We start from the raw sequence: 24,588 nt of genomic DNA on the forward strand, positions 1-24,588 counted from the left end.
TGAGTCCAAGAGATGCAAATTCCATGGCATCAAGGAACTGTCTTGCCCACCAATATTTAGCCAATGCCTACCAAAGAATCTGGTATACAGTTATAGTTAATTCCTCAAAGCTGATTTGCATGCAAGAAGAGAACATTCAGAGTTCCATGAAAGCTATATTTTTTACTTGTTAATTAATGAATTGATGCTCTGGTTTACCAAATAAAAAAGAATATGGTCTAGTTAGTTATCATGAAAATAAAAGGTGAAAACCCAATTAAAAAAGATCAGTTCATGCTTTGAAAAGGTTGAGAAATAGGAGTAAGAGATAAAGTGGGTCAAAAATATGTGTAGAGGAAAGGGGAAATGTTTTCTATGTTACATTGGGTAGACAAATTGCTAAGACCCTCTAAACACAGCAGAGAAACAGAAAACAAGAGGCCTATAGATTGTACTGCCTTACAATATTTCAGTGAATTGTTTTTTGGCTTTTCCAATAAACTCCCAAATGTCACTAAGGACATCAAAATCAATTCTACCATTCAGATAATTTTTAAGAAAGCTATTTTCAAAGCTACAGTGTTATTTCCTCAGAGATTTGGCTTTTAGAGTAACAAGGATTTTGAAAGACTTAACTTTTAAGTTCAGCTTTTATTACAGACCCTAAGAATATTTTCAGCAAAATGGGAGTAATTGTCATGCAAACTTAGAAATTTTTGGAAAGTGGGAAAAGCTAACCTAGAAATTTCAAATGTATTAAAATTCCTTTGAATGCTAAAACTAATTAATGATAGGTGATATAGGTTATATACTAGAGTCATGTAATTAAATGTCTGCTCCTTTCTCTTTCAGCATTTCCTTTTTATATTCTGAGCCAGTTAAAAAACAAACTTTTTTCTATAGTCAAGTTTTCCTAGGCCCTTGGCATAAGTGAATAATATGGTGCTGGAGCTGATGGCTTCTCCTTCCATGTCCTGGGTCATAGAAAACACTCCTCACCCTTTGGGAATCCTTCCAGGAGGGCAAGAGGTGGCAGCTGGGTGTATACAACATTCCTAAGTCAGTGATCAAAAGTCAAAAGGGGTATGGTTCCATTTACATAATATCCTTGAAATTAACAAAATTATAGAGAAGGAGATTAGTGAGAGTGTGTAGCTATAAAGGGGTAGCACAAGAGAGCCTTGTGGTGATGGAATAGTTTGATAACTTAATTATCATGATATTCATGAATAAATAAGTCTACACACATGTAATAAAACTGCATAGGGACACCTGGCTGACTCAATTGGTAGAGCATATGACTCTTGATCTCGGAGTCATGAGTTCAAGATCCACGTTGGGTATGGTACTTATTTAAAAACAAACCAACAAATGCATAGAAATACACATACATAAATGAGTACAGGTAACACTGGTGAGATCTGAATAAGCTTGTGAATTTGAATGGTTTGTACCAATGTCCGTTTCTGGGTTTGATGTTGTCTATAGTTACACAACATGTCACCATGGGGAAAATGAATGAAAGGTACATAGACTTCCCTGTGTGTGTGCACGTGTCTGATAGCAGCTTCCCATGAATCTATAATTATTTCAAAATAAAAAGTATTTTAAAAACTCAGTAGGGGTCTGTGGACTCCAGCTGCAGGTGCTGCTGCATGGCAGGATAAGATACAGAAAAAGCAGCACCTGTGCTCCTTATAGTGCAAGCCAGATTAGTAGGTAAGGTAACTGTAAGGAGAAATCTTAAAAGTGGAATATGGGACTGAGGCTGTTGTTAGGGATGGCACAAATGGAAATGATAAGGAAATAAGCAAACACCTTTGACTCTAGGCCTAAGAAGAACTCTACATTAACATAAGGAAAGGTATACAGTTATAGTGAGGGGGAGAAAGGTGCTAAAGGCACATACATACAGCTCAGGTGACTCATTCTCATTGCATTGGCATGGAAATAATTAAATAATTAAGATGTGGGACTTACACCCCACACCATCCCCCCATCCCCTGCTACAGGAAGGGAGCTGTCCCCAACAGAGAAACAGTAAACAAGAGGCCTATAGATTGTACTGCCTTACAATATTCCAGTCCCCAGCTACGCTCATACTTTGGCTCTCTGACCTCGAGTGCTGGTATAGCCCAAGGAACTGCTGACTTCATACTGGTGCAGGTGGGGGTGTGGGATCATCAGGATATTGGCACTCCTGCCCAGGGAGCTGTCATCAGAAGCCTGGCTCCTCACTTCTTCAGTGGGCAGTGCACGGCTGGGCAGGGAAGGGCTGGATGAGACATCACAGGAGCTGGCACTCTTTCGATTGTGACTGTCCCGCTCTCGCACAGACCTGACAGGTGAGAGGCAATGAGTTACCAACAAGCAAGTGATGCTGCCCCACCTAGAACTAAAACACCAAAACCCATCTCCAGTCCAAGCTACTTGGGAAATCAATACCAAAAATGCCCAGTGTGATCTATGAGTGGGAATTCTGCCCTGACCAGCTTGAGACACTGTGTCAGAACTGACAGTTCTCAAATGGCCCAAGTCCCATGGTCATAGCTATAAAGCAGTGACTGCTCCAATCTGACCCTACTTGATCCCACCAATCCATCTCATATCACTGAAAATGGGGCAAATGAACAAGATATGATACAATGCAAGAAAAAGTACACAGTGCCATCTTTGGAGTCTTCCTACACGAAAAACTGAGCCTAAATCTAATCAAGCCTCTGGAGGTAATTGCTAGCTTACAGGAAATCCAGAGAAGAGAGCACAAGTTAAACATTATGACACAACAATCAGCCAAATGAAGAAAGTGATGCAATCTACTGTCACAGAAAAAAGCCATTCCAAATACAATGTCTCCATCTTTTTTAGATCCCAAATCAACCAACTGTAAAAACTCATTTTTGAAACCACTGGGAAATCTGAATATAGACTGGCTATTAGAAGATATTAAAGAATTACTGTTAATTGTGGTACTTGTGGAAATTCCTTTTTCATTCTTATTTGTTAGAGGGTGCCTGGGTGGCTCAGTTCGTTAACAGTCTGAGTTAGCTTCAGGTCATGATCCCAGAGTCCTCAGATGGAGCCCCACATCGGGCTCTCTGCTCAGTGGAGTCCACTTCTCCCTCTCCCTCTGCCTGCTGCTGCCCCTGCTTGTGTTCTATCTCTCTGTCAAATAAATAAATAAAATCTTAAAAAAAAAAATCCTTGGGGTGCCTAGGTAGCTCACTCAGTGAAGCATCTGCCATTGGCTTAGGTCATGAACCGAGGGTCCTGGGATCGAGTCCCATGTCAGGCTCCCTGCTCAGTGAAGAGTCTCCCTCTCCCTTTCCCACTGCCTCTGTCTCTCCCCTCATTTATGCTCTCTCTCACGCTCTCTCAAGTAAATAAAATATTAAAAAAAAACTTATGTTAGAGACATATACTATAATATTTACAGGTTTAAAAAAGGGGATTTGTTTTAGAATACTCCAGCAAAATGTAAAATGTGGGAAGTAATAAAATTAGACTGAGAAGACATGATCATTCTTCATTACTCTATTTGAGCATGTCTGAACATTTCCTTAACAAAGGTTTAAAAAACAGTATGCCTTTATTAAAACATAAAACTCCCTAAAGGGGAAACCTCTGGAAGCAGTAAAAAGGAAGGATTAAAAAGGGAGAAGCCCCATGGGGAGACAAAAATTAAGAATAGAAAAGTTAGTAACTACAGATAGGGCTTCCCCTCTGGCATCAGAGCTGTTCTCTTCCCACCTGGAAGGATTTTGTCTTAAATCAGAGTTTAAACAGCCTTAAAAATAGATCCCTGGGCTGACTGCATGTACATTATTGCAACAGTGATTATTTGGACACCAGTGTATGCTCAGTCCTATGCAGAGGGCAAAGCACGGTTTAAAATATGGTCTGCTCCCTCAGGGTACACGTAACCTAGGTCTCTGAAATACCAGGTCTTGCCATTTTTGATTAGAATAAAGAAAATCAGGGACGCCTGGGTGACTCAGCAGTTGAGCATCTGCCATTCCACTCAGGGCGTGATCCCGGGATCCAGGATCAAGTCCCACATCGGGCTCCTTGCAGGAAGCCTGCTTCTCCCTCTGCCTGTGTCTCTGCCTCTCTCTCTCTCTCTCTCTCTCTGTCTGTGTGTGTGTGTCTCATGAATAAATAAATAAAACCTTAAAAAAAAAAGAGAGAGAGAGAGAATAAAAGAAAATCAGTACCTGTGTCTCAGTGGTTGAGCGTCTGCCTTTGGCTCAGAGCATGATCCTGGGGTCCTGGGATCAAGTCTCGCATCGGCCTCCCCACAAGGAGCCTGCTTCTCCCTCTGCCTATGTCTCTGCCTCTCTATCTCTCATGAATAAATAAATAAAATCTTTAAAAAAAGAAAACTAAGGATCTTGAACCATGAAAGCATTATTAAATACTCAAAAAGAAAGCACTACTGAGCCTCTAAGCAGCATTTACGTGTGGGAGAGCTATAGTCAATGGCACTAAATGTTCCCAACATTTAGGAAATGTTTTGTCTACGTGCTCTATGTTTTCATCTTAGGATGGGATGAGGAAAAAGGACAGAAGACAATCATGTGGCTACTATAAGCTCATTTGTCAACATGAAGGGATGAATATTCTTCCAATCACTCATGCTTAAATAAACTTGCATATTTAAAAAATCTGGAAAATAGATTCATGGTATTTGGTCCACCAGAGGAGGGAAGCCCTGGGTTAAGGATGTCTTTTTTTTACATAAGATCAGAAATGAATATATTGGTAAATCTCACTATATCACAATTAAAGACGATTGTATGACCAAAATACCATGTAGTGAATTTGAAACGCCAGTAAAGAAAGAAAAGTCTTGGGATGCCTGAGTGGCTCAGCAGTTGAGTGACTGCCTTTGGCTCAGGGCATGATCCCAGGATCCAGGATCAAGTGCCACATCAGGCTCCTTGCAGGGAGCCTGCTTCTCCCCTCTGTCTGTGTCTCTGCCTCTGTTTCTCTCTCTCTGTGTCTCATGAATAAATAAATAAAATCTTTAATATAGATAGGGAGAAAGGGAGGGAGGGAGGGAGGGAGGGAAGGAGAGAGAGAGAGAGAGAGAGAGAGAGAGAGAGAGAGAAAGAAAGAAAGAAAGAAAGAAAGAAAAGAAAGAAAAGAAAAGAAAGAAAAGAAAAGAAAAGAAAAGAAAAGGAAAAGAAAAGAAAGAAAAGAAAAGAAAAGAAAAGAAAAGAAAAGAAAAGAAAAGAAAAGAAAAGAAAAGAAAAGAAAAGAAAAGAAAGAAAGAAAAAAGTCTCTTGTTCTCTGGGAATAAAAAATCCAAAAGAAACTGTGGGCCCTAGAATTCTATACATATTAGTGGCAGCCCAGTGAGAAGATTCTAAAATCTGTGACTTGTCCTGTCCATCTTGGTTAGAAAAAGTAGAAAACAAAACAAAACAGAACAAAAAAGAAAAAGCAGAACATTCTCCTTATCTGGGAATAATACTTCTTGTTAATATAACTAAGAAAATGGGTGGGCCAGAGAACCTGGAAACAGAATCCCCAATGGTTTATATGGTATAGCTTTCCTTTGGCTAATTTTAATTGAAGACATTTTTTAGGTTGCTCTCATGAAAGTCCCTACAGGCCCTCAGATTTTTCCCAAGCAATTTTTATATCCACCCCAAAGTGAATGTGGCAAAAACCTGCAGGTGGCAAGGCGCTGAGCCCGGGATGGGCCTGGCAGCCTGAACACTTGAGCATCATAGGCATCATAATCTACTTGGATGGGAAGGGCGTTCTCAGATTCTTTTGGAGTCCCGAGAGCTGAAATGCATAAATCACATGAGTTATCATTAAAACACATTTCAACCAGATACTTTCAGAGGCCCTTCATCAAAATCCATAAGGCACAGATGATCCCTATCATGTCCCACCAAGAAAAGTGGGATAATAACCCATTCATCTGATGTGTAAATGATTTACATGTCAAAGTTATACAGAAAATAGTATAGCACTAGGGGCGCTTGGGTGGCTCAGTTAGTTAAGCATCTGACTCTTGATTTTGGCTTAGCTCATGATCTCACAGTTGTGAGATCAAGCCCCACACTGGGCTTCATGCTTAGCATGGAGCCTACTTTAGATGGTCTCTCCCTTTCCCACTGCCCCTCCCCCTGCTCGCTTGCTCTCTCTCTCTCTCTCTCTCTCTCTCTCTCTCCCTCTCAAAATAAATAAAAAATCTTTAAAAAATAGTATAGCACTAAATAAAAGGAAAAGTTTTGATAGTTTTTCATTCTTATGTGATCCCCACTTAAAAAGATCATTCTAATATGTAGTATGGCTAGTACTTTAAAACTTTCTACTCAATCCCTACAACTGACCTATTGAAAGGAAAAACAAGGTTTGTCACCATCCATTTTGCAGCTGACAGGACAAAAAAATACATAGTGGTTAAGGGACCTTCCAAAGGCAACTCAAGTATCCAACTTGACTGTGAACTACTTATGCAACACCACATAATCTTGTTGCCATGACTTAGCAGACTCTTTCTAAAAGTAAGGAAAGGAGGTCTCAAAAATACTCACATGTATCACGGCCATTTTTTGCTTTCTCAGAGGCAGGCTGTAAAATTAAATAGATAATTAATCACTCCCTCCTCTGCCAGAATAGAACTTATCACAAGGCACAATATGTAGGTGGATGCTCCCCAGGACAGAGAGCAGGCCCTCCCCCTCACTGTAAAGGAGGGAACACTTGAGACCCATCTACCTCTGTGTTGGACCCTACTAGGCCCACCTCATACCTTGTTCACCCTCAAAACTCTTATCCAATGGGGGCATGTACCCCACCTCACAGGAAAGGATATTCAATTCTAGAGAGAAAAGGGGACTTGCTTGAAGTCACACAGTTAGCAGGTGGCAGAGCCAAAATCCAAGCCCAGTCCTTCATGTTCTTGGTCAGTCACTGGTGTGTGTGTCCTACCATGGCTAGCTTCCACCTGACCCCAAACCCTGCATGCACACTTCTCCCATTCAGCACGGTACTCTCACTGGTCTGCCTACACCTGCAAGAGGTCAGCATTTGGTAAATCACACAATTTGCTGAAATGCCATACAGAAGTAGAGAGAAAATGGAAAGAGCTTTTCTTTCTTTCCAAAGAAATCTTTCTCAAGACCCTTTAAACTTTTCATAACAATACTCATTCTTTCTTCTTTAAAATGATCATGTTGCAAGGGCACCTGGGTGGGTCAGTTGTTTAAGCATCCAACTCTTGATTTCAGCTCAGATCATAATCTCAGGGTTGTAAGATCAAGCCCTGCATTGGGCTCCACGCTTAGTGGGGAATCTGCTGGAGATTCTTTCTCTCCCTTGCTCTCTGCCCCTCCCATTGCTCTCATGCACACATGCATGCTTTCTCTCTAATAAATAAATCTTTAAAAAAGAGATAAAATAATCATGTTGCAGAAAAGTTCCTCTGTGTCCCATTTTGCCCTGAAGGGTTGTGATGAAAGCATAAAACCTCAGAGGGCAGGAGGTGCCCTTTCTGGGCAGAGCCTCTTCTAGCACTTTACTATTAGACATGGCTTATTTTAGGAGTCCTCATATTCCTCAAAATTAACATTTTCCTTATTAAAAGAGTAAAATTAATCCTTCACCCCCAAAAAAGGAAGAAATGGTCCTGATACATAGCCACAATGGGACACCTTTCAGAGTTCAGCTCTGGCAGAAACAGGTAGATAGGTGAGAACACCCTGCTATGCCACCTGTATAACTAAGTCTCTTTGTCTCTTCATACGACATCAAAAACACCCTTTAGGGATACCTCGGTGGCTCAACGGTTGAGTGTCTGCCTTCAGCTCAGGGTGTGATCCCAGAGTGCTAGGATTGAGTCCCACATCGGGCTCCCTGCAGAGAGCCTGCTTCTCCCTCGGCCTGTGTCTCTGCCTCTTTCTCTGTGTCTCTCATGAATAAATAAATAAAACCTTTAAAAAAATTGCAATAATTTTATTAAAAAACACCTTTTAAAGTTCTTAAAACTGGCATTTTTATTGGCTGTGAATATATTCCATTGAGTGGATAGCTCATGGTTTATTTAATGATTTCCCTATTATTTTCAACTATTATAAATAGTACTGAACCAAGACCTTATTCCCATTCAATATCCTCAAGTTTTTCCTTAGACCACACAGTCAAAAATGGAATTATCTGATCAAGTGGCAAGAACATTTGCACTGCTTTTCATACACATGGCTGAACTGCTTTTCACAAGTATGGTATATCAACCAGGTACTCAAGCCCCAATGTCACCACTTTTTCCAGGACTTGGTAGAATTATTTTAAGCCTAATTGGTATGCAGGAGTGCCTGGCTGGCTCAGTCAGTAGAGCATGCGAATCTTGATCTCACGGTTGTAAGTTCAAGCCCCACTTTGGGTGTAGCAATTACTTAAAAATAAAAACCTTTAAAAAATAAAGTAAAATAAAATAAGCCCATTTGGTGAGCAAAAAATAATCTCTATTCGGGATGCTTCAGTGGCTCAGCAGTTGAGCATCTGCCTTTGGCTTAGGGCGTGATCCCAGGTCCAGGATTCAAGTTCCATATTGGGCTCCCTGCAAGGAGCCTGCTTTTCCCTCTGCCTATGTCTCTGCCTCCCTCTTTGTGTCTCTCATGAATAAATAAAATCTTTAAATAATAATAATAATAACTTCTATTCTTTTTTTTTTTAAGATTTTATTTATTTATTCATAAGAGACACAGAAAGAGGGAGAGATACAGGCAGAGGGAGAAGCAAGCTGCCCGCAAGGAGCCCAACATGGGACTCAATCTCAGGACCCTGGGATCACAACCTGAGCCAAAGGCAGATAGATGCTCAACCACTGAGCCACCCACGTGCCCCAATAATCTCTATTCTTGTTTGAATTTGCAATTCTTTAATTACTACTAAGATTTGCTCTTTTCATCATTATATCCCCTTAGCTGTAATGCATGCCCATGTCTTTGACCCATGCATGCCCATGTCTTTGACCCCAAAGGTATCTGAGAGGTCCCAGTATTTGAATCAATGAGTCACATCATAAGTCTGAGGTTTGCCTTATTATTGATGTATCTAATGTGGAAAATCATAAAGTTCTAAGTCAAATTTCTTAAACTTACTCAAGACCATGGGGGAGAAGGGCATATCTCAGGATTAAAATAACCATATTGGTGTGTGACAGTCTCTGAAGGCTCTGTAGGTTGGTGACACCTACCTTCTTTCCCGCCAGTTTTATTCGTGGGGTGAAACTGTTACAAAAGAGCTGACTTTTGGACGTATAGAAACTGTGAAAGAAAAAAGTGTCATTAATCTAAGCCCCTTTCATTTTAAACTTCAAGACACAGTTAAAACCCCAGCTGTGGATTAGCCCTCTTGTAACTGTAACTCTTGTATCTCTTATAACTCTCAGGCTTCACTGATTCCTCTAACTTGTTCTGTAATTACCATAAAACATTAAATACAGTTTTAATCACTGTTCTTTTATTTTCCATAAACTGTTTCACACTAGCCCTGATTTCTAACTGGATGAGAATTTCCTCCTTGTGGCAGGGATTAATTCTATTCACATCATACTTTTGCATCTTGATCCTTTTCAGTCATGGGTTGAAGGGCATTTGGTAAGCAAGAATAGCTCAGGCAAGGAAAGAAAAAAGTGGTCTCAAGAAAAGATGGGGTGTGTGGTGGCTCAGTCAGTTGAGCATCTGACTCTTGATCTCAGCTCAAGTCTCAATCTCAGGTTGTGAGTTCAAGCCCCATACTGGGTTCCACACTGGCCATGGAACCTACTGGAAGGAAGGAAGGAAGGAAGGAAGGAAGGAAGGAAGGAAGGAAGGAAGGAAGGAAGAAATCAAACCATCAAATTCCTATCCTTTTGAAAAACGTATCTTAATGCACTAATATCAGGCACACAAGAAAATTGGGAAACCCGATTTGGCCCTGGATATACTGAATGAATGTAAAATAGAGGCTGTACAGCCTTTTCCATTTCTCAGGCATGTCTCTGTATTCTCTTTTATCTATAATTAATTTACGAGAAAGATGTTTTGAATACTAACCAATCCACACCTTCCATAACTCTGATCATAAAAAAAAAAAAAAAAAAAAAAACAGTATCTATAGCTAACCAGTAGATTGTAGGGCAATCCTAGTAACCAACACTTTATGTTCATAAGAACATAAGAATATTAACTGCAATCAGGCCTGGAGTCCAACCAGCCCCTGGCACTTGACCCCTAAGAGTGGTACCAAGGAAACCGCCATGTAGAGAAGAAAGATGTGAAAGAAAGATGTAAGTAGAAGTGATGAATCATTAAATACTACTCCAGAAACCAATATTACACTATATGTTAATTAACTAGAATTTAAATAAAAATTTGAAAAAATATATAAATAAATAAAAATAAAAAGATCTGAGTGGTAAAATGATGTTAGCCAGAAGAATGGGTTTCTATTAGATTTATCTACAAGAAGTTGCTGTTTGAAGGTCAAAATCAGTCTACTACCACAATTTCAAATGGTTTAAACCAAGAGCGTCAGCTTTGCCATGAACTTGTTGTTCAACTCTTTTTTTTTTTTAAGATATATTTATTTATTCATGAGAGATAGATTGAGAGAGGCAGAGACACAAGCAGAGGGAGAAGCAGGCTCCTCACAGGGAGCCTGATGTGAGACTAGATCCCGTTTCCTGGGATCACGACCTGAGCCAAAGGCAGGCGCCCAACCGCTGAGCCACCCAGTCATCCCAAACTCACTGTCCAACTCTTGCAAGCTACTTTATCTCTCTGGGACTCGGGTTCCTCACCTATACTGTGTGATTGGAGGGTCTTTATGATCTCTACAACAGACTCCAGGTATCATCTGTGATATCCCCCACATTCCAGTTTTAGAACTCTTACGTATCTTCTATTAATTTACTTTTTTGCGTCTATTTTCATTACTAGCCAATAATACATTGAGAGTGATAATTTTTCAATGAAGACAATTTGATTATGCTTCAGGTAAGCTCTCTGGCCTTGTGAGAGGCTTCTGAAGAAGCTTGAGGACAGGATGAGAACAATGGCCCCTATGAGGAGCCATGTATCTCAGGCCATGAGCCCTCTTTGCTCCTGTCCTGGCTCAAGCAAACAAGGCTCACACTGAGAAGTGAAAAGCAGACCCCAGGCCATCCCAGCTCTCAGATTCTGAAGCCACCTGTGTGAATCTATTGCCCATCTTAAATGCCATCAGAGAGCCAATTTGGGATGAAAAATAAAGTGATGAATCAGGAAACCTTCAAGTTATTATTAATTAAAATCCAAGGAAATTACAGTGCTTAAATTCATATATAATTTTTGTGTGCTACAGCTACTCTGTCCTTTAATTATTTCCTAAACATAAAACCCCGAAATATGGTGTATAATTAAACAGTAGCTATTTTCTTATGTGCCAAAGCATCTGAATGTCTATTCAAAGATTACAAATCCAAAACTAATTAGAGAGCTGACAAAAAAGAAGATACACTGTGCTCTGAATTAAGTGAAAACAAAAAAGTTCAAAGTATTATTTTACTTGAATCAAGTTTTTGAAATGATAGTAAGTAAACAAAATACAAGATAAAGAAGATCCTGAAGGCATAGTCTTAGGAAGCAGGCACTTTTTCTTAAAGTGACTTCGTCAAGCAATGCAATGACAACATAAAAAACTGAGCATCACTGAAGAGTCACATATACATGCACATAACGGAATAACACGGATCACCAACCTGAGAGTCTCTCACTGGGCTCCCTGAGAGAGGCATACTCAGAACAGGAGTACTGGGTGACCTTACACAGCTGGCCAGGCCACTGTTCCTTATTGGTTCTTCACCTATGAATGATTACAGCTGACCAGCAGCAACCACCACACGAGGACACTATGGCCCATAACAAAGATAAAGGAAAAACCTCAAGGCTGAAATCAACATCTGTGATGAATTTTTAAGCTGGTCTCTAGAAAATATTTACAACTAAATAGAAAACAAAACGGAAGATTCTTTTTAAGCTTAGTGCATGAGCCAGCGATCATCTGCCCCTCATGGAGTGTCAGATTAAAACAGACCACCCAGGGTAGGGCAGAATGCTCTAGAAGTACTAACAAGAAAGTGGCTATTGGCTACCCAGGACAGCACAGGAAGGACTCACAAAAGAGATGTTGGGGCCAGGTCTTAGAGGATAACAGGCATTTGTGAAGAAGAGGGCAGGTGGAGAGGCCCTATAGGCAGAAAGGCTCAGAAGAGTGAGATGTGTACATCTGCTATGCAGAATAAAAGAAGGCAAGAGGTGGGAGAGGAGGCCTCGGTTATCAAAAACTTTAGTCTTCATCAAGCCAGCAGGAGGAATCAGAGAAAAAGAACAACAGGATTTAGTTTTCATAAAATGACTCTGGTAACCAGGTATGACAGTGGTTGACAGACACTGGTCCCAGACCTCCAGGGTCCCTTGGTGCCATATCCGGGCCTACTGAGGACACAGAGGAACACTAAGACTTTTTCACTACTATATATTTAGTTGCAAGTAAGACTTTTACTTGGGACGCCTGGGTGGCTCAGAGGTTTAGTGCCACCTTCAGCCTAGGGTGTGACCCTGGAGACCCGGGATCGAGTCCCAAGTCAGGCTCCCTGTGAGGAGCCTGCTTCTCCCTCTGCTTGTGTCTCTGCCTCTCTTTCTCTCTGTTGTCTCTCATGAATAAATAAATAAAATCTTTAAAAAAAAAAAAAGCAAGACTTTTACCTAAAAAAGGAGGGGGCAGGGGTGGCTGTTGCTTAAGAAAAAAATTGGAAAGGAAAGAAGAAAACCACTGGTCTAAAAAACTAATTCTCAATGTAGGGGTGAGGGAGGATCCTGCCACCTAGGAGGCATGTGGCAATGCAGCAGACACTTTGTATTTTTAATTTTTTTTTTTGTTTTAAGGCTAAATGATATTCCTCCCCAGTTTCCAAAGGTTTCAACTGCATTTTCCATAAGCCTAAAGGCATTTTTAAAAATCATAAAACAGGGGTGCCTAGGTGGCTCAGTCCATTTAATGTCTGCCTTCAGCTCAGGTCATGATCTCAGGATCCTGGGATTGAACCCTGCGCCAGGCTCCCTGCTCAGTGGTAGGTCTGCTTCTCATTCTCCCTCTGTGATCTCTCTTGCTCTTTCTCTCAAATAAATAAAAATCTTTTAAAAACTAAAATAAACAAAATAAATATCATAAAACGTTATAAAGAAGAAATAGCCCAAGGCTTTTCAATTTTGGCAGTTTTGAGAATATCTAGTTCTCACAGTTAGTTTCCAGGAGGTTATGAGCTCTACCAGCAAATTTCCAAGAAATCGTTTAAATCCCTCCAGGTTTTCTGATACAAAAATTCACTTAGCCACAGTTCCTGCAAACACTTTGGTCGTCACCCTGGAGTGAGTGCTATTGGCTTTTAGTGGGTGGAGGTCAGGGATGCTGCTCAACATCCTACAATGCACAGGGCAGTAGTGTCCAGGTTGAGAAACCCTGATCTAAAGGATGGACTGAAAGAGAGATCAGAAGCAGACATACTATTAAGATTATCGCAGTTATTAAAAAAGATGAGGATGGAATAAAGCAGTGGCACTGACAAAGGCACAAGAGATACCACCCTGAGCTTTGATGAGAAGAAACACTGAGGCCTATCTCTTGTCCCACATGAAGAAGAGCACGGTGATTTTTCTACAGACGGAGAATGCCAGGCACAATGTTGTTCTGCTATGGTCTGTGGGAGTTGGGAATCATAGGAGCTGGAGCTAATAATAGAAATAAGACCTTCAAATTTGTCTTTTTTTTTTTTACTCCTAGACTGTTCTTATATTACTGCCACTGTTTTGCATGTACAGAAGCTCTAAGCAAATGCTGGAACTTTGGTTTTCTTGATAAAAGACTTTAATAGTAGGAACTTAACAAATGTGAAGAAAAAAGTGGCAAGGAGGTTATTCAAAACCCTTACCATCTACCAGGAATCAAAATTATACCCACCTGTGGTTTATCCAGTGAGGAATATTATAGTCATCGCCCAGACGAGAATCACGAGGTGCACTTCGATTATGCAGCTGGAAGAGAAAAAACCAGTACACAGATTAGCTAGGAAACAAACAGGATGTGGAACTGCTCCAGCTTTTCTGTTTTAAAGTGTTCTCAAGATCACCCTAGTAGTAGAAACTGGCCATTATTAAGCAATCCAAAATCTAATGACCTTGAATAGCGGGACAGCATGTAATGGTTGCTCCCCCATGCACACCAAGTCCACACCAATTCCTAAAAAAAAGACAAAAAGAGTTTGGGGTGAGGGTGGAAAGAAGCAGAAATAAGTGTCTCACTCTACTAACAATACTATTAAACTGGGTCAGGGTATGAGTCAAAGCAGACTTCCTATCCTATGATTTATAACTTCATTTGCCTACATAGCAAAGAAGTAAATAGATGCATTTTGTCTATTTCCTCTTTACCAGGTCCCATCACATCCTGCGATTACTGAATGCTTCACAATTAGCCTTTGACTGCTTTGTAGATCATGATTTGTCAAAAAGACAACCCCGGACTCCATTACTAAAGTTTCAAGGCCAGAAAAGAAACGAAACCTTGTAATTTCAATAAAAAGGCAAAACAATCCATATCGTTTAACGGAGCTGCTTTATTGGCAATCAGGATTTACATTCCACCTCCATCTTGTTGTTGAAGCACAAATTTAATGGGACAAGGGGTACAAAATAGGGAAGCATAGCACATCATGGAGGGAGGACTGGATCAGATGATTTGATGGTTCTCCCCAAGACAGGCTGATGACACACGGGTTTCCAAAATAGTTCTCTGGGGTCATATATGTTTGTGAAACTCTGAGCACCTGTTATGCCCATTAGAGATAGACAAGATATACTAACATATTAAAACCTGCAATTAGGGAATCTGCCTAAACTGTGTATGACCCAGCGTTTCCCAAACCAATTTGATCATGGAACTCTTTTCGTTGCCTAACATTATTCATATCCCCAGGATCTCTGACACACAGAGCCAGGGAAAGCTCAGAGCTCTAAAAGTAAGTCAGGCTCTAAACCCTTGGAGACAGTGCAGCCCAGGGAGCATTACCATTATCTATCATCCGCTGCTTGGTCAAGATCATAAGTAGACGGTCCACTTCAAAAACACCCACCCCAGGCGTGATCACCACAGACATCTGCCCAGTTCGGTCAAAGTTGCGGTTGATGTAGTGCTTGTCAAACACTTCAAAGGAAGCAAAAGTTCTTGAATGAAGATGTTACAACTTTTCAGAAACCAGCCACTGGAGAGCCTCTCTGTGATCTGAGTATTTTGCCCATGTTTCTGTTGTAGCAATAGCCTGAATTCTAGTTAGTCATGTGCATATCTGCCTCTTCCCTTCTACTTTAAGAACTGCTTGAGGGGATCCCTGGGTGGCGCAGCAGTTTGGCGCCTGCTTTGGCCCAGGGCGCGATCCTGGAGACCCGGGATCGAATCCCACGTCGGGCTCCCGGTGCATGGAGCCTGCTTCTCCCTCTGCCTGTGTCTCTGCCTCTCTCTCTCTCTCTCTCTGTGTGTGACTATCATTAATACATACATACATACATACATACATACATAAATAAAAAAAAGAACTGCTTGAACACAAGACTACCTTACTGTTGCCTTCGTTAACATCCCCTCATTGGTGCCTAATACTTGCCTTGTGTAGCCTTAAATGCTCAAATTTCATGTTAATTTAAACAATACATAAATGAGTCTGCATTGAAATTTACAAAAATCAAATATTAATTTAAGATAATATTTAAAAGAGTAGACTTTGTAAATCTGGCAAGTTAATTTTTATTTCTGTCCTATACAGTCCTTACTTTAGAAAACCAAAGATATTCTAATATGACAAAAAGATTTACTAATACAAGACCATGTGCTTTAAAATCCCCAGCACCTGGGTTTATAGATACATGGGCAGGTTATACGCACAGTGAAGTAACCACATATCATCACTTCTACCACTGGCCAGTGCTGAGGGATGCCTAACCAGAGCTAGGCCAATCACTCCGCTGGGAACACAGAATTCTGAACAGAGTAGAGAGCTGACAGCGGAGCTAGGAGCTGAACACTGCTCTAGGAATACCTGCTGTTGCAGTTCCTAGAGCCACTTTGGTCCCCACCATCGTCTGCATGATGTTCAAGCCTTTCCTGGTGGCCGTGCCAGGTGTCTACATCCTGAGTAAATTTCTCTTTTTGTGTAAACCAATTCAGTAGGTTTCTGTTATTTGCAAACAAAGCATATCAGCTAACACATTAACGCAGGGACAAACATTCAGAGGAAATCAATACCACGCTGTTAACAAGGTTCCATTTTGGAAGGGAACTGACAGTAGTGGGAGGGGGGAGATCTTCATTTTTACTTAATATAGCTCTTATTATTTGAATTCTAGAAACATGGGTTCCTTTTATAATTAAAAAAAATTTTTTTTAATTACTTAGAAGCAATTGAGAGATGGGGTAGAAAATAGCAAGAACAAGGTTTTTAGTTAAACAGTCCAAGGAAGATTCCCTCTAGCTCTTTACTCTCAGGTTACCATGAGAAGCAGATGAGAATAGCACATTAATTTCCAACAAAAAAAAACCCAAGAGCTAAATGTTGGCCATTATAACCATCCAATCATAAGTTACTGCTTTCAGTTCATCTCTGGGGTAGGTAGGTGAGGAGATCATCAACTGGATCTGGATCTTTGGACATTAGTAAAAAAAGAAGTCCATAGCCATGTGGTAAGCAAGATGCCAGCTCCCATGGCTGGTGTCCTTACTCACCATTGAATGACAAATTGATGGCCTCTAGGTAGTTTCCTTGTGCTGAGGTAGAATTGTCGCCTTGAGGAAAGCCCTCTGAAGCAAATGACACAAGAGAAGGAAAAGTATCTCATGAAAGATGAACTCTAAAAAACCAAGTGGAAAGTGTCTGGCTCCGCAGGGCCTCCCACCCTGTAGTAGGGACGTTATTGAACTTACTGCATATGTAATGAACAACTGGACCCAACTGGAAATAGAAACCTGACTAGAAGCAGAAACTATGCCCAGAAGTAGGAAGGAAGCAAGCATGAACCTCTTCATTTCCCAGCTTCCATCCTATACTTCCTTTCCCTGCCACACGTTCTATCATATGAATGCAGTACCTGCCTGTTCCAGTCGTACCAACACTGGATACTGGATGAAGAGTTTTTTAATGGTCACAAGGAGTGACGTCCACTCTTCTCTCCTCTCATTCTGCACCACCACTCTGAAAGGAATATTGTCATAAAATACTAAACAGCTATCACATACATCAGGCCACTCACAGGGTTTCAAAGGAAAGGAGAAGATGGGATTCCCAAGATTAGGGTAGTTTACCATGTAATAATAAGTATTAAAGTCAAATGTGTGTAACAAACATTAGCAAAGAAATGTAATCACATCAACAGCCACATAGATTGAAAACAAAAAAGAAAGTATTTTAAAATTGCCATGAGATTATATTAATGCCTAGCATTGAGTGGGAATATGAAATTTTCACATAATGAATTACAATTAGGTGGTATATAAAAAGCCTAAAAGAAAACATCTATATGTATGGGTTAGGGTTTTTTTTTTTTTTTTTTTTTAGATTTTATTTATTTATTCATGAGAGACACCCAGAGAGAGCCAGAGAACTAGGCAAGAGGAGAAAGAGGTTCCCGGCAAGGAGCCTGATGCGGTACTCGATCCCAAGACCCCAGGATCACGACCTGAGCCAAAGGCAGACGCTCAACCACTGAGCCACCCAGGCACCCCATATATGTATGTTTATACACACACACACACACACACACACACACACACACACACACACTAAACCTATCTAGGTCAGGGAACTAGATTAGTAGAAAGGGACTGCAGAAGTACCTGGCTGGCTCACTCAGTTGAGCATGAGACTCATGATCTAGGGTTGTGAGCTTGAACCCCACATTGGGTGTAGAGATTAAAAATAAAATCTTAAAATAAAATAAAGTAAAAATGGGGCACCTGGCTGGCTCAGTCAGTACAGCTTGCAACTCTTGACCTCAGGGTTGTAAGTTTGAGCCCCACTTTGGGGATAGAGATAACTTAAAAATAAAATCTTAAAAAAAAAAATAAAATAAATAAAAAATAAAAATAAATAAAAATAAAATCTTAAAATAAAGGGGCGGTGATGGGTGGGTATCAGTTTACTGCAGACCTCAACCTTAAAATTTTTGAACCATGTGGATGTACTACTAAAAATGAAATTTAGGTTTAAAAGAAAATATATACATTTGCATTAATCTAGTAATTTTAATGCTATGAACTTATCCTAAAGAAATAAACAGGGGGGGGGAAAAAAAGAAATATACAGGGGGTACCTGGGTGGCCCCTGTCAATTAAGTGTCTGACTCTTGGTTTCAGCTCAGGTCATGATCTCAGGATATTGAGATCAAGCCCCATATTGGGCTCCAAGCTCAGTGCTAAGTCGGCTTAGGACTCTCTCTCCTTCCTCTGCTTCCCCCCCCACCCCCACCCACTTGCTCCCTCTCTCTACAATAAATAAGTAAATCTAAAAGAAAAGAAAAGAAAGGAAAGGAAAGGAAAGGAAAGGAAAGGAAAGGAAAGGAAAGGAAAGAGAAAAGAAAAGAAAGAAAACACATAGGACCCAGAATAGCCAACCCAATATGAAAGAGAAGAACAAAGTTGGAGGACTAACACTATTCAACTTCAAGAAGCTACAGTAATCAAGACAGGGTAGCAGTGGTGAAATAGTAGACAAACAGATTAATGCAACAGAACAGAGGACCCAGAAGCAGAATCCTTAAAATATATCAACAGATCTTTGACAAAGAAGCAAAGACAACATAATGGAACAAAGACATTCTTTTCAACAAATGGTGCTGGAACAACTGGACATCCACACGCAAAAGAAAAAAAAAGAAAGACACAGACTTTACGCTCTTCATAAAAATTAACTAAAAATATGGTTCGATCCTGGGTTTTGGCAGAAAATTTAGAAAGCAATTCAAAATAGGTCATAGACCTATTATAAAATGTAAAATTGTAAAACTTCTAAAAGCTAACATAGCACAAAACTTAAATGACTCTGGGTAGGATGATGAGTTTTTAGATTAAATACCAAAGCCACAATCCATGAAAGAAAGAAATTGATAAGCTAGACCTTATTAAAATTTAAAAACTTCTGCTCTGGGAAAGACAATGTTAAGAGAATGAGAAGACAAGGCATATTTAATAAAGGACTGTCATCCAAAATACATAAAGAACTCTTGGGATCCCTGGGTGGCGCAGCGGTTTAGCGCCTGCCTTTGGCCCAGGGCGCGATCCTGGAGACCTGGGATCGAATCCCACGTCGGGCTCCCGGTGCATGGAGCCTGCTTCTCCCTCTGCCTGTGTCTTTGCCTCTCTCTCTCTGTGTGTGTGTGACTATCATAAATAAACTAAAAAAAAAAAAAAAAAAAAAAAAGAACTCTTAAAAATTCAACAATAAAAAAAAACAATTTAAAAATAGGCAGAAGACTTGAACAGACACTTCATCAAAGAAGATACACATGGCAAATAAGTACATGAAAAGATGTTCCACATCATGTCATAGGGGGAAAGGAAAGAGTAAGTGGGACATTGAAGATTTTTAGGGCAGTGAAAATACACTGTAAGATATTAATGATGGGAGACATGGCATTATATATTTGTTCAATCCCACCGAAAGTACAATACCAAGAGTGAACCTTAAGGTAAACCTACGGACTTTAAGTGACTATGAAACATCTGTGTAGGTTCGTTAATTGTAATAAATGTATCTGTCTGGTAAAAGTGGTTGATAACAGAGAGAAGGTCATTATGTATGTGTAAGTAAAAGGGGTGTATGGGAAATCCTTATACCTTCTCTCAATTTTGCTATGAACACAAAACTGTTCAAAAAAAAAGCAAAAAACAGTAAAGAATGCATTAACTATATATCTATCACAGTGATACATAGTTGAATTTAAAAATTAGAAAAAGATTGGGGTGCCTGGGTAGTACAGCTGGTTAAGCATCTGACTCATAGTTTTGGCTCAGGTTGTAATCTCAGGGTCATAATCTGAGGGTTGAGATATTGAGCCTCGCACTGAGCACCAAACTCAACGTAAAGTCTGTTTGAGATTCTCTCTCCCTCTGCACCTCCCACTTATGCATTCTCTAAAATAAATAAGTAAATCTTTTTCTTATTAGAAAAAGAGTAAATATCCAACAAGGAATTAAATTATGGTAAAATTTCAGACTATGACAAAATATCCTATAGGTATCAAAAAATGAAATGATCCTCTTTATAACTGTTTGAGTAATGGGTATATGAAAGTTCACAATGCTATTCTCTCTACCCAAGTATATTTGATTTTTTTAAAAACAAAACAAGCGGACACCCTGGGTGGCTCAGCGGTTTAGCACTGCCTTCAGCCCAGGGTGTGATCCTGGAGACCCAAGGTCGAGTCCCATGTCAGGCTCCCTGCATGGAGGCTGCTTTTCCCTCTGCCTGTGTCTCTGCCAATCTCTCTCTCTCTCCCTCTCTCATGAATAAATAAATAAAATCTTAAAAAAAAAAAAACAAGCCAAAAAATCATCCAATTTTAAAATGGGTTAAACAGGGCCACCTGGCTGGCTTAGTCAGTAAAATAAGTGACCCTTGATTTTGAGGTCATAGGTTTGAAGTCCCACATTGGGTGCAGAGATAACTTAAGAAAAAATAAAATCTTAAAAAAATAAAATAAAATGGGCTAAACAAAAAAAGATCTGAAGAAACATACCACAGTACTAAAAGAACTTCCCTTTGGACTGTAACGTCAGACAAGAGGAAAGACAAAAAAATAAAAAATAAAAAGATGAAAAAATTAGCTAAGAAGAGGAATATATAATTCACAAAAGAGAAATACAAAGGCCAAAAAGCATGAGAAAACATTTACTCTTGGTAATAAAAAAAAAAGACTATTAAGACTCAAGGAGATAACTTTTCTTCCATTCCAATTGGGAACGAGTCAAAAAAAAGAAGAAAATAGTATTCAGTGTTGGCAAGGACAGAGAAATAACATGGCTAGTGGGAAAATAGGATTTTTTACTTCAATGGTTTTGCAGGGCAATTTTGGTTATACAAATGAAAAGCTTAACAGATATATTATTATTATTGACCCAATAACTCCATTTCTGGGAACTTATCCTTAAAATTATGCTAAGTTATAAGGTTATAACTAAGGTTATAAGGTTACACTAAGGTTGTGCTTAAACACTGTAAGACCATTCATTAGAACTTTTGACAATAGTGAAAAGTTGAAAATCACTTCAGTGTTCAATACTAGTTAGCAGTCAAATGTAATGTCTACATAGCAATAAAAACGATGCTGTAGAAATAGAGTATTTGACATGGAATGGCAGTGATGAGGCTGCTTCTCCCCCTTCCTTTGCCCCTCTCCCCTGCCACTCCACATTTGTGCTCTCTGCTCTCAAATAAATAAATAAGTAAATAAAATCAATAAAATCTTTAAAAAAAAAAAAAAGAAAAAGAAAGAAAAGGAAATCATAAGGAGGAGTGCCTGAGTGGCTCAGTCAGCTGAGTGTCTGTCTTGATTCTGGCTCAGGCCATGATCTCAGGGTTGTGGGATCGAGCCCTGAATCCGATTCTGTGCTCAACAGGGAGTCTGCTTGAGATTCTCTCCCTCTCTCTGCTCACATGTGTGTGTGCACAGGCACTCTTTCTCTCTCTCAAATAAATAAATCTTTTTCAAAAAGAAGACAATCATAAGGAAAATACCTTTACAGTACTGTATTGTATCTATCAAAAGAATCCATGTATAAGTGGACCTACGCAGTTCAAATCCATGTTGTTCAAGGGTCAACAGTATAGCAAAATGTTAATTATGGAACATCAGGTGGTAGGTATACAAGTAATCACTATACAATTCATTCAACTTATCTCTATCTTTGAAAACTTTATAATAACATATTGTAAAAACAATTATCTAAGCTAAAAATGATGCATGATTTTAGAAAGAAATCTGGATCAGGAAAAACATCTCAATAAGGAATATTAGGACAATTGGCAAAATCTGACATTCTTTTTTTTTTAATAAAGATTTTATTTCTTTATTCATGAGAGACACAGAGAGATAGGCAAAGATATAGGCAGAGGGAGAAGCAGGCTCCCTGTGGGGAGCCAGATGTGGGACTTGTTCCCAGGACCCAGGGATCATGATCTAAACCAAAGGCAGACGCTCAACCACTGAGCCACCCAGGTGCCCCAAAACCTGACATTCTTTTGCAATGTCCTTGCCTTAGGAGATAGATAATGAAATATAAGATATCATATGTCTATTCAATGTCTATTCAACTGATAAATCTAGGTGAAAAGTATATAGATATTCATTATATTCCTCTTTCAATTTTCTAATAATTTAAAATTTTTTGAAATAGAAAGTTAAAAAGTTGCTCAAAAAACTGCCTAAAAAGTTTCCATAACTTCTGTCACTCTTTGGGGCTTATCCACAATCACAGTTTTAAAAATATATACAGGGATCCCTGGGTGGCGCAGCGGTTTGGCGCCCACCTTTGGCCCAGGGCACGATCCTGGAGACTCGGGATCGAATCCCACGTCGGGCTCCCGGTGCATGGAGCCTGCTTCTCCCTCTGCCTGTGTCTCTGCCTCTCTGTCTCTCTCTCTGTCTCTCTCTCTCTGTGTGTGACTATCATAAATAAATAAAAATTAAAAAAAATACATATATATATACATAACCATAAAAGAATAAAAGATATATTATCTAAGAATGCTATCATAAAATTGAGAAGGGAGGAAAATACAAATTGGCATTTGGTGCCAAATTTGGCACGAGACTTAGGAAGGAAGTAGCTACAAAGAAATATGATTAAGGCTCCAGGTTGGGGGTAGGGGAGAAGATTGGCCATCTGAGACATAAACTAAACACACATAGTAAACTGTTACTGCAAAACAGAGAGACACTGATTTCGTCTGAAGTAGCAAGGGAAACTAGCAAAGGGTTCTTCCTCTGTTGCAGAAGGAAATAGTCTGAGACAACAAGACTGAACCAATAAGACAGTTATATGTTTGAGAAAAGCAGTCTCTAAGGGCTTTAACAAGTGTAGTAAGGTAAGGAAATGTGCTTCATATCAAAGGAGTTGCTTTTTACTTAAACATAAAATCTTGGTACCCCAGTGAAGAATAAAACAATCCATTTAAAACCTACAGGGACACCTGGGTGGCTCAGTGGTTGAGCGTCTGTCCCTTTGGCTTGGGTCATGATCCCAGGGTCTTGGAGTTGAGTCCTACATCGTGTTCCTCATGGGGAGCCTGCTTCTGCCTATGCCTCTGCCTCTCTCTGTGTGGAAAAGTATGGCAGGACTATTAACTCAGATTCTTCAGTATATCCAATGTTTGGAGACAAAAAGGAAGGCTCTCACTGCTTTAGACTTAGATTTAACAAGCAGATCAAACATAAGTTATTTCAGAGACATTAATGAAATCTGAATATTAGACATTGGAAATTACAGAATTACCTTTGCTCAATGTGACCATGATATTGTGGTTATGTGTGAAAATGCTCCTATTTTTTAGATATGCAGAAGAACAAAATGTCACAATATCTATAATTTACTCTAAAATAAAATCTAGCCAAAAAAACAGATGAAGCAAAACAAAGAAACAAAGAAACAAACAAAAACAGATGAAATAAATGTGGCATAATAATAACTGTTAAATCTAGGTATTGGGTATGTGAATTCATCGTATTATTTATTCTTCTTTTCTGGGTGTTTGAAATTTTTCACAGAACAAAGTTTGGAAAGTCTAAATGCAATGTGTATCCTGGATTAGATCCTGGAACATAATGTGGAAAAACTGGTGAAATCTGAGAACCACCTGAAATTTTGTTAATGGTAATACACCAGGGCTAATCTTGCAGTTTTGACAAATGCACCTTAGTTATGAAATGTTATCAGGAAAACTGGATAAAGGGTATATAGGAACTCTCTCTCTCTGGGCTATCTCTGCAACTTCTCAATAAACCCAGAATTATTCCAAAATGAAAAGGTTAATTTATTTTTAAGTTAGGAAAGAAACAACTAAACAAACAAATGAATAGAGAGCACCTGGGTGGTTCAGTCGGTTAAGCAGTTAAGCTAAGCATAAGACTCTGGCCCAGGTCATGAATCCAGGGTCCTGGGGTGGATGCATCACATCACATCACATCTGGCTTCCTGCTCAGCTGAGAACCTACTTCTCCCTCTCTCTCTGCCCCAATGCTTGTGCTTACTCATGCGCTCTCTCTCAAATAATAAATGAAATCTAAGAAAAAAAAGGCCTAGTAAAGCACTCAAACATACTTATAAAAGTCTTCATAGTACCGTCCCTTGTGATCCTGTCGAATTGAGGCTCGGTTTATTTCAGGAAATTCATCTGAAAAAGAAAACAACACACGTAGATCAGAGTGAGAAGAGAAATTCAGTTTCTCTGGGTTGAAAATTTGCAACACTAAAACAAATGAACAAATGAATGAATGAATGAATGAATAAAATTAAGTATCAGGTTGG

General features: G+C 39.6%; 1 protein-coding gene across 13 annotated transcripts in view; it reads right to left on the minus strand.

Annotated features, from left to right (window-relative positions):
* DEPDC5 (DEP domain containing 5, GATOR1 subcomplex subunit) overlaps positions 1-24,588 on the minus strand; it is a 122,876-nt gene that overhangs the window by 71,545 nt on the left and 26,743 nt on the right. For all 13 annotated transcript variants that reach the window (XR_008664070.1, XR_008664071.1, XM_055322368.1 and 10 more), the window contains exons 12-21: positions 24,382-24,454; positions 17,157-17,260; positions 16,795-16,869; positions 15,088-15,222; positions 14,198-14,259; positions 13,981-14,054; positions 9,197-9,266; positions 6,534-6,570; positions 5,655-5,775; positions 2,097-2,317 (exon numbers count right to left, since the gene is read on the minus strand). Coding sequence is in view for 11 of the 13 variants with exons in the window: in XM_055322368.1 (XP_055178343.1) it covers positions 2,097-2,317; positions 5,655-5,775; positions 6,534-6,570; positions 9,197-9,266; positions 13,981-14,054; positions 14,198-14,259; positions 15,088-15,222; positions 16,795-16,869; positions 17,157-17,260; positions 24,382-24,454 (972 nt within the window). In the remaining 2 variants the exon portion in view is untranslated. The remainder of the gene's footprint in view (positions 1-2,096; positions 2,318-5,654; positions 5,776-6,533; positions 6,571-9,196; positions 9,267-13,980; positions 14,055-14,197; positions 14,260-15,087; positions 15,223-16,794; positions 16,870-17,156; positions 17,261-24,381; positions 24,455-24,588) is intronic.

The sequence above is a fragment of the Nyctereutes procyonoides genome, unplaced genomic scaffold (genome assembly GCF_905146905.1).
Source record: "Nyctereutes procyonoides isolate TBG_1078 unplaced genomic scaffold, NYPRO_anot_genome, whole genome shotgun sequence".
Lineage (NCBI taxonomy): Eukaryota > Metazoa > Chordata > Mammalia > Carnivora > Canidae > Nyctereutes > Nyctereutes procyonoides.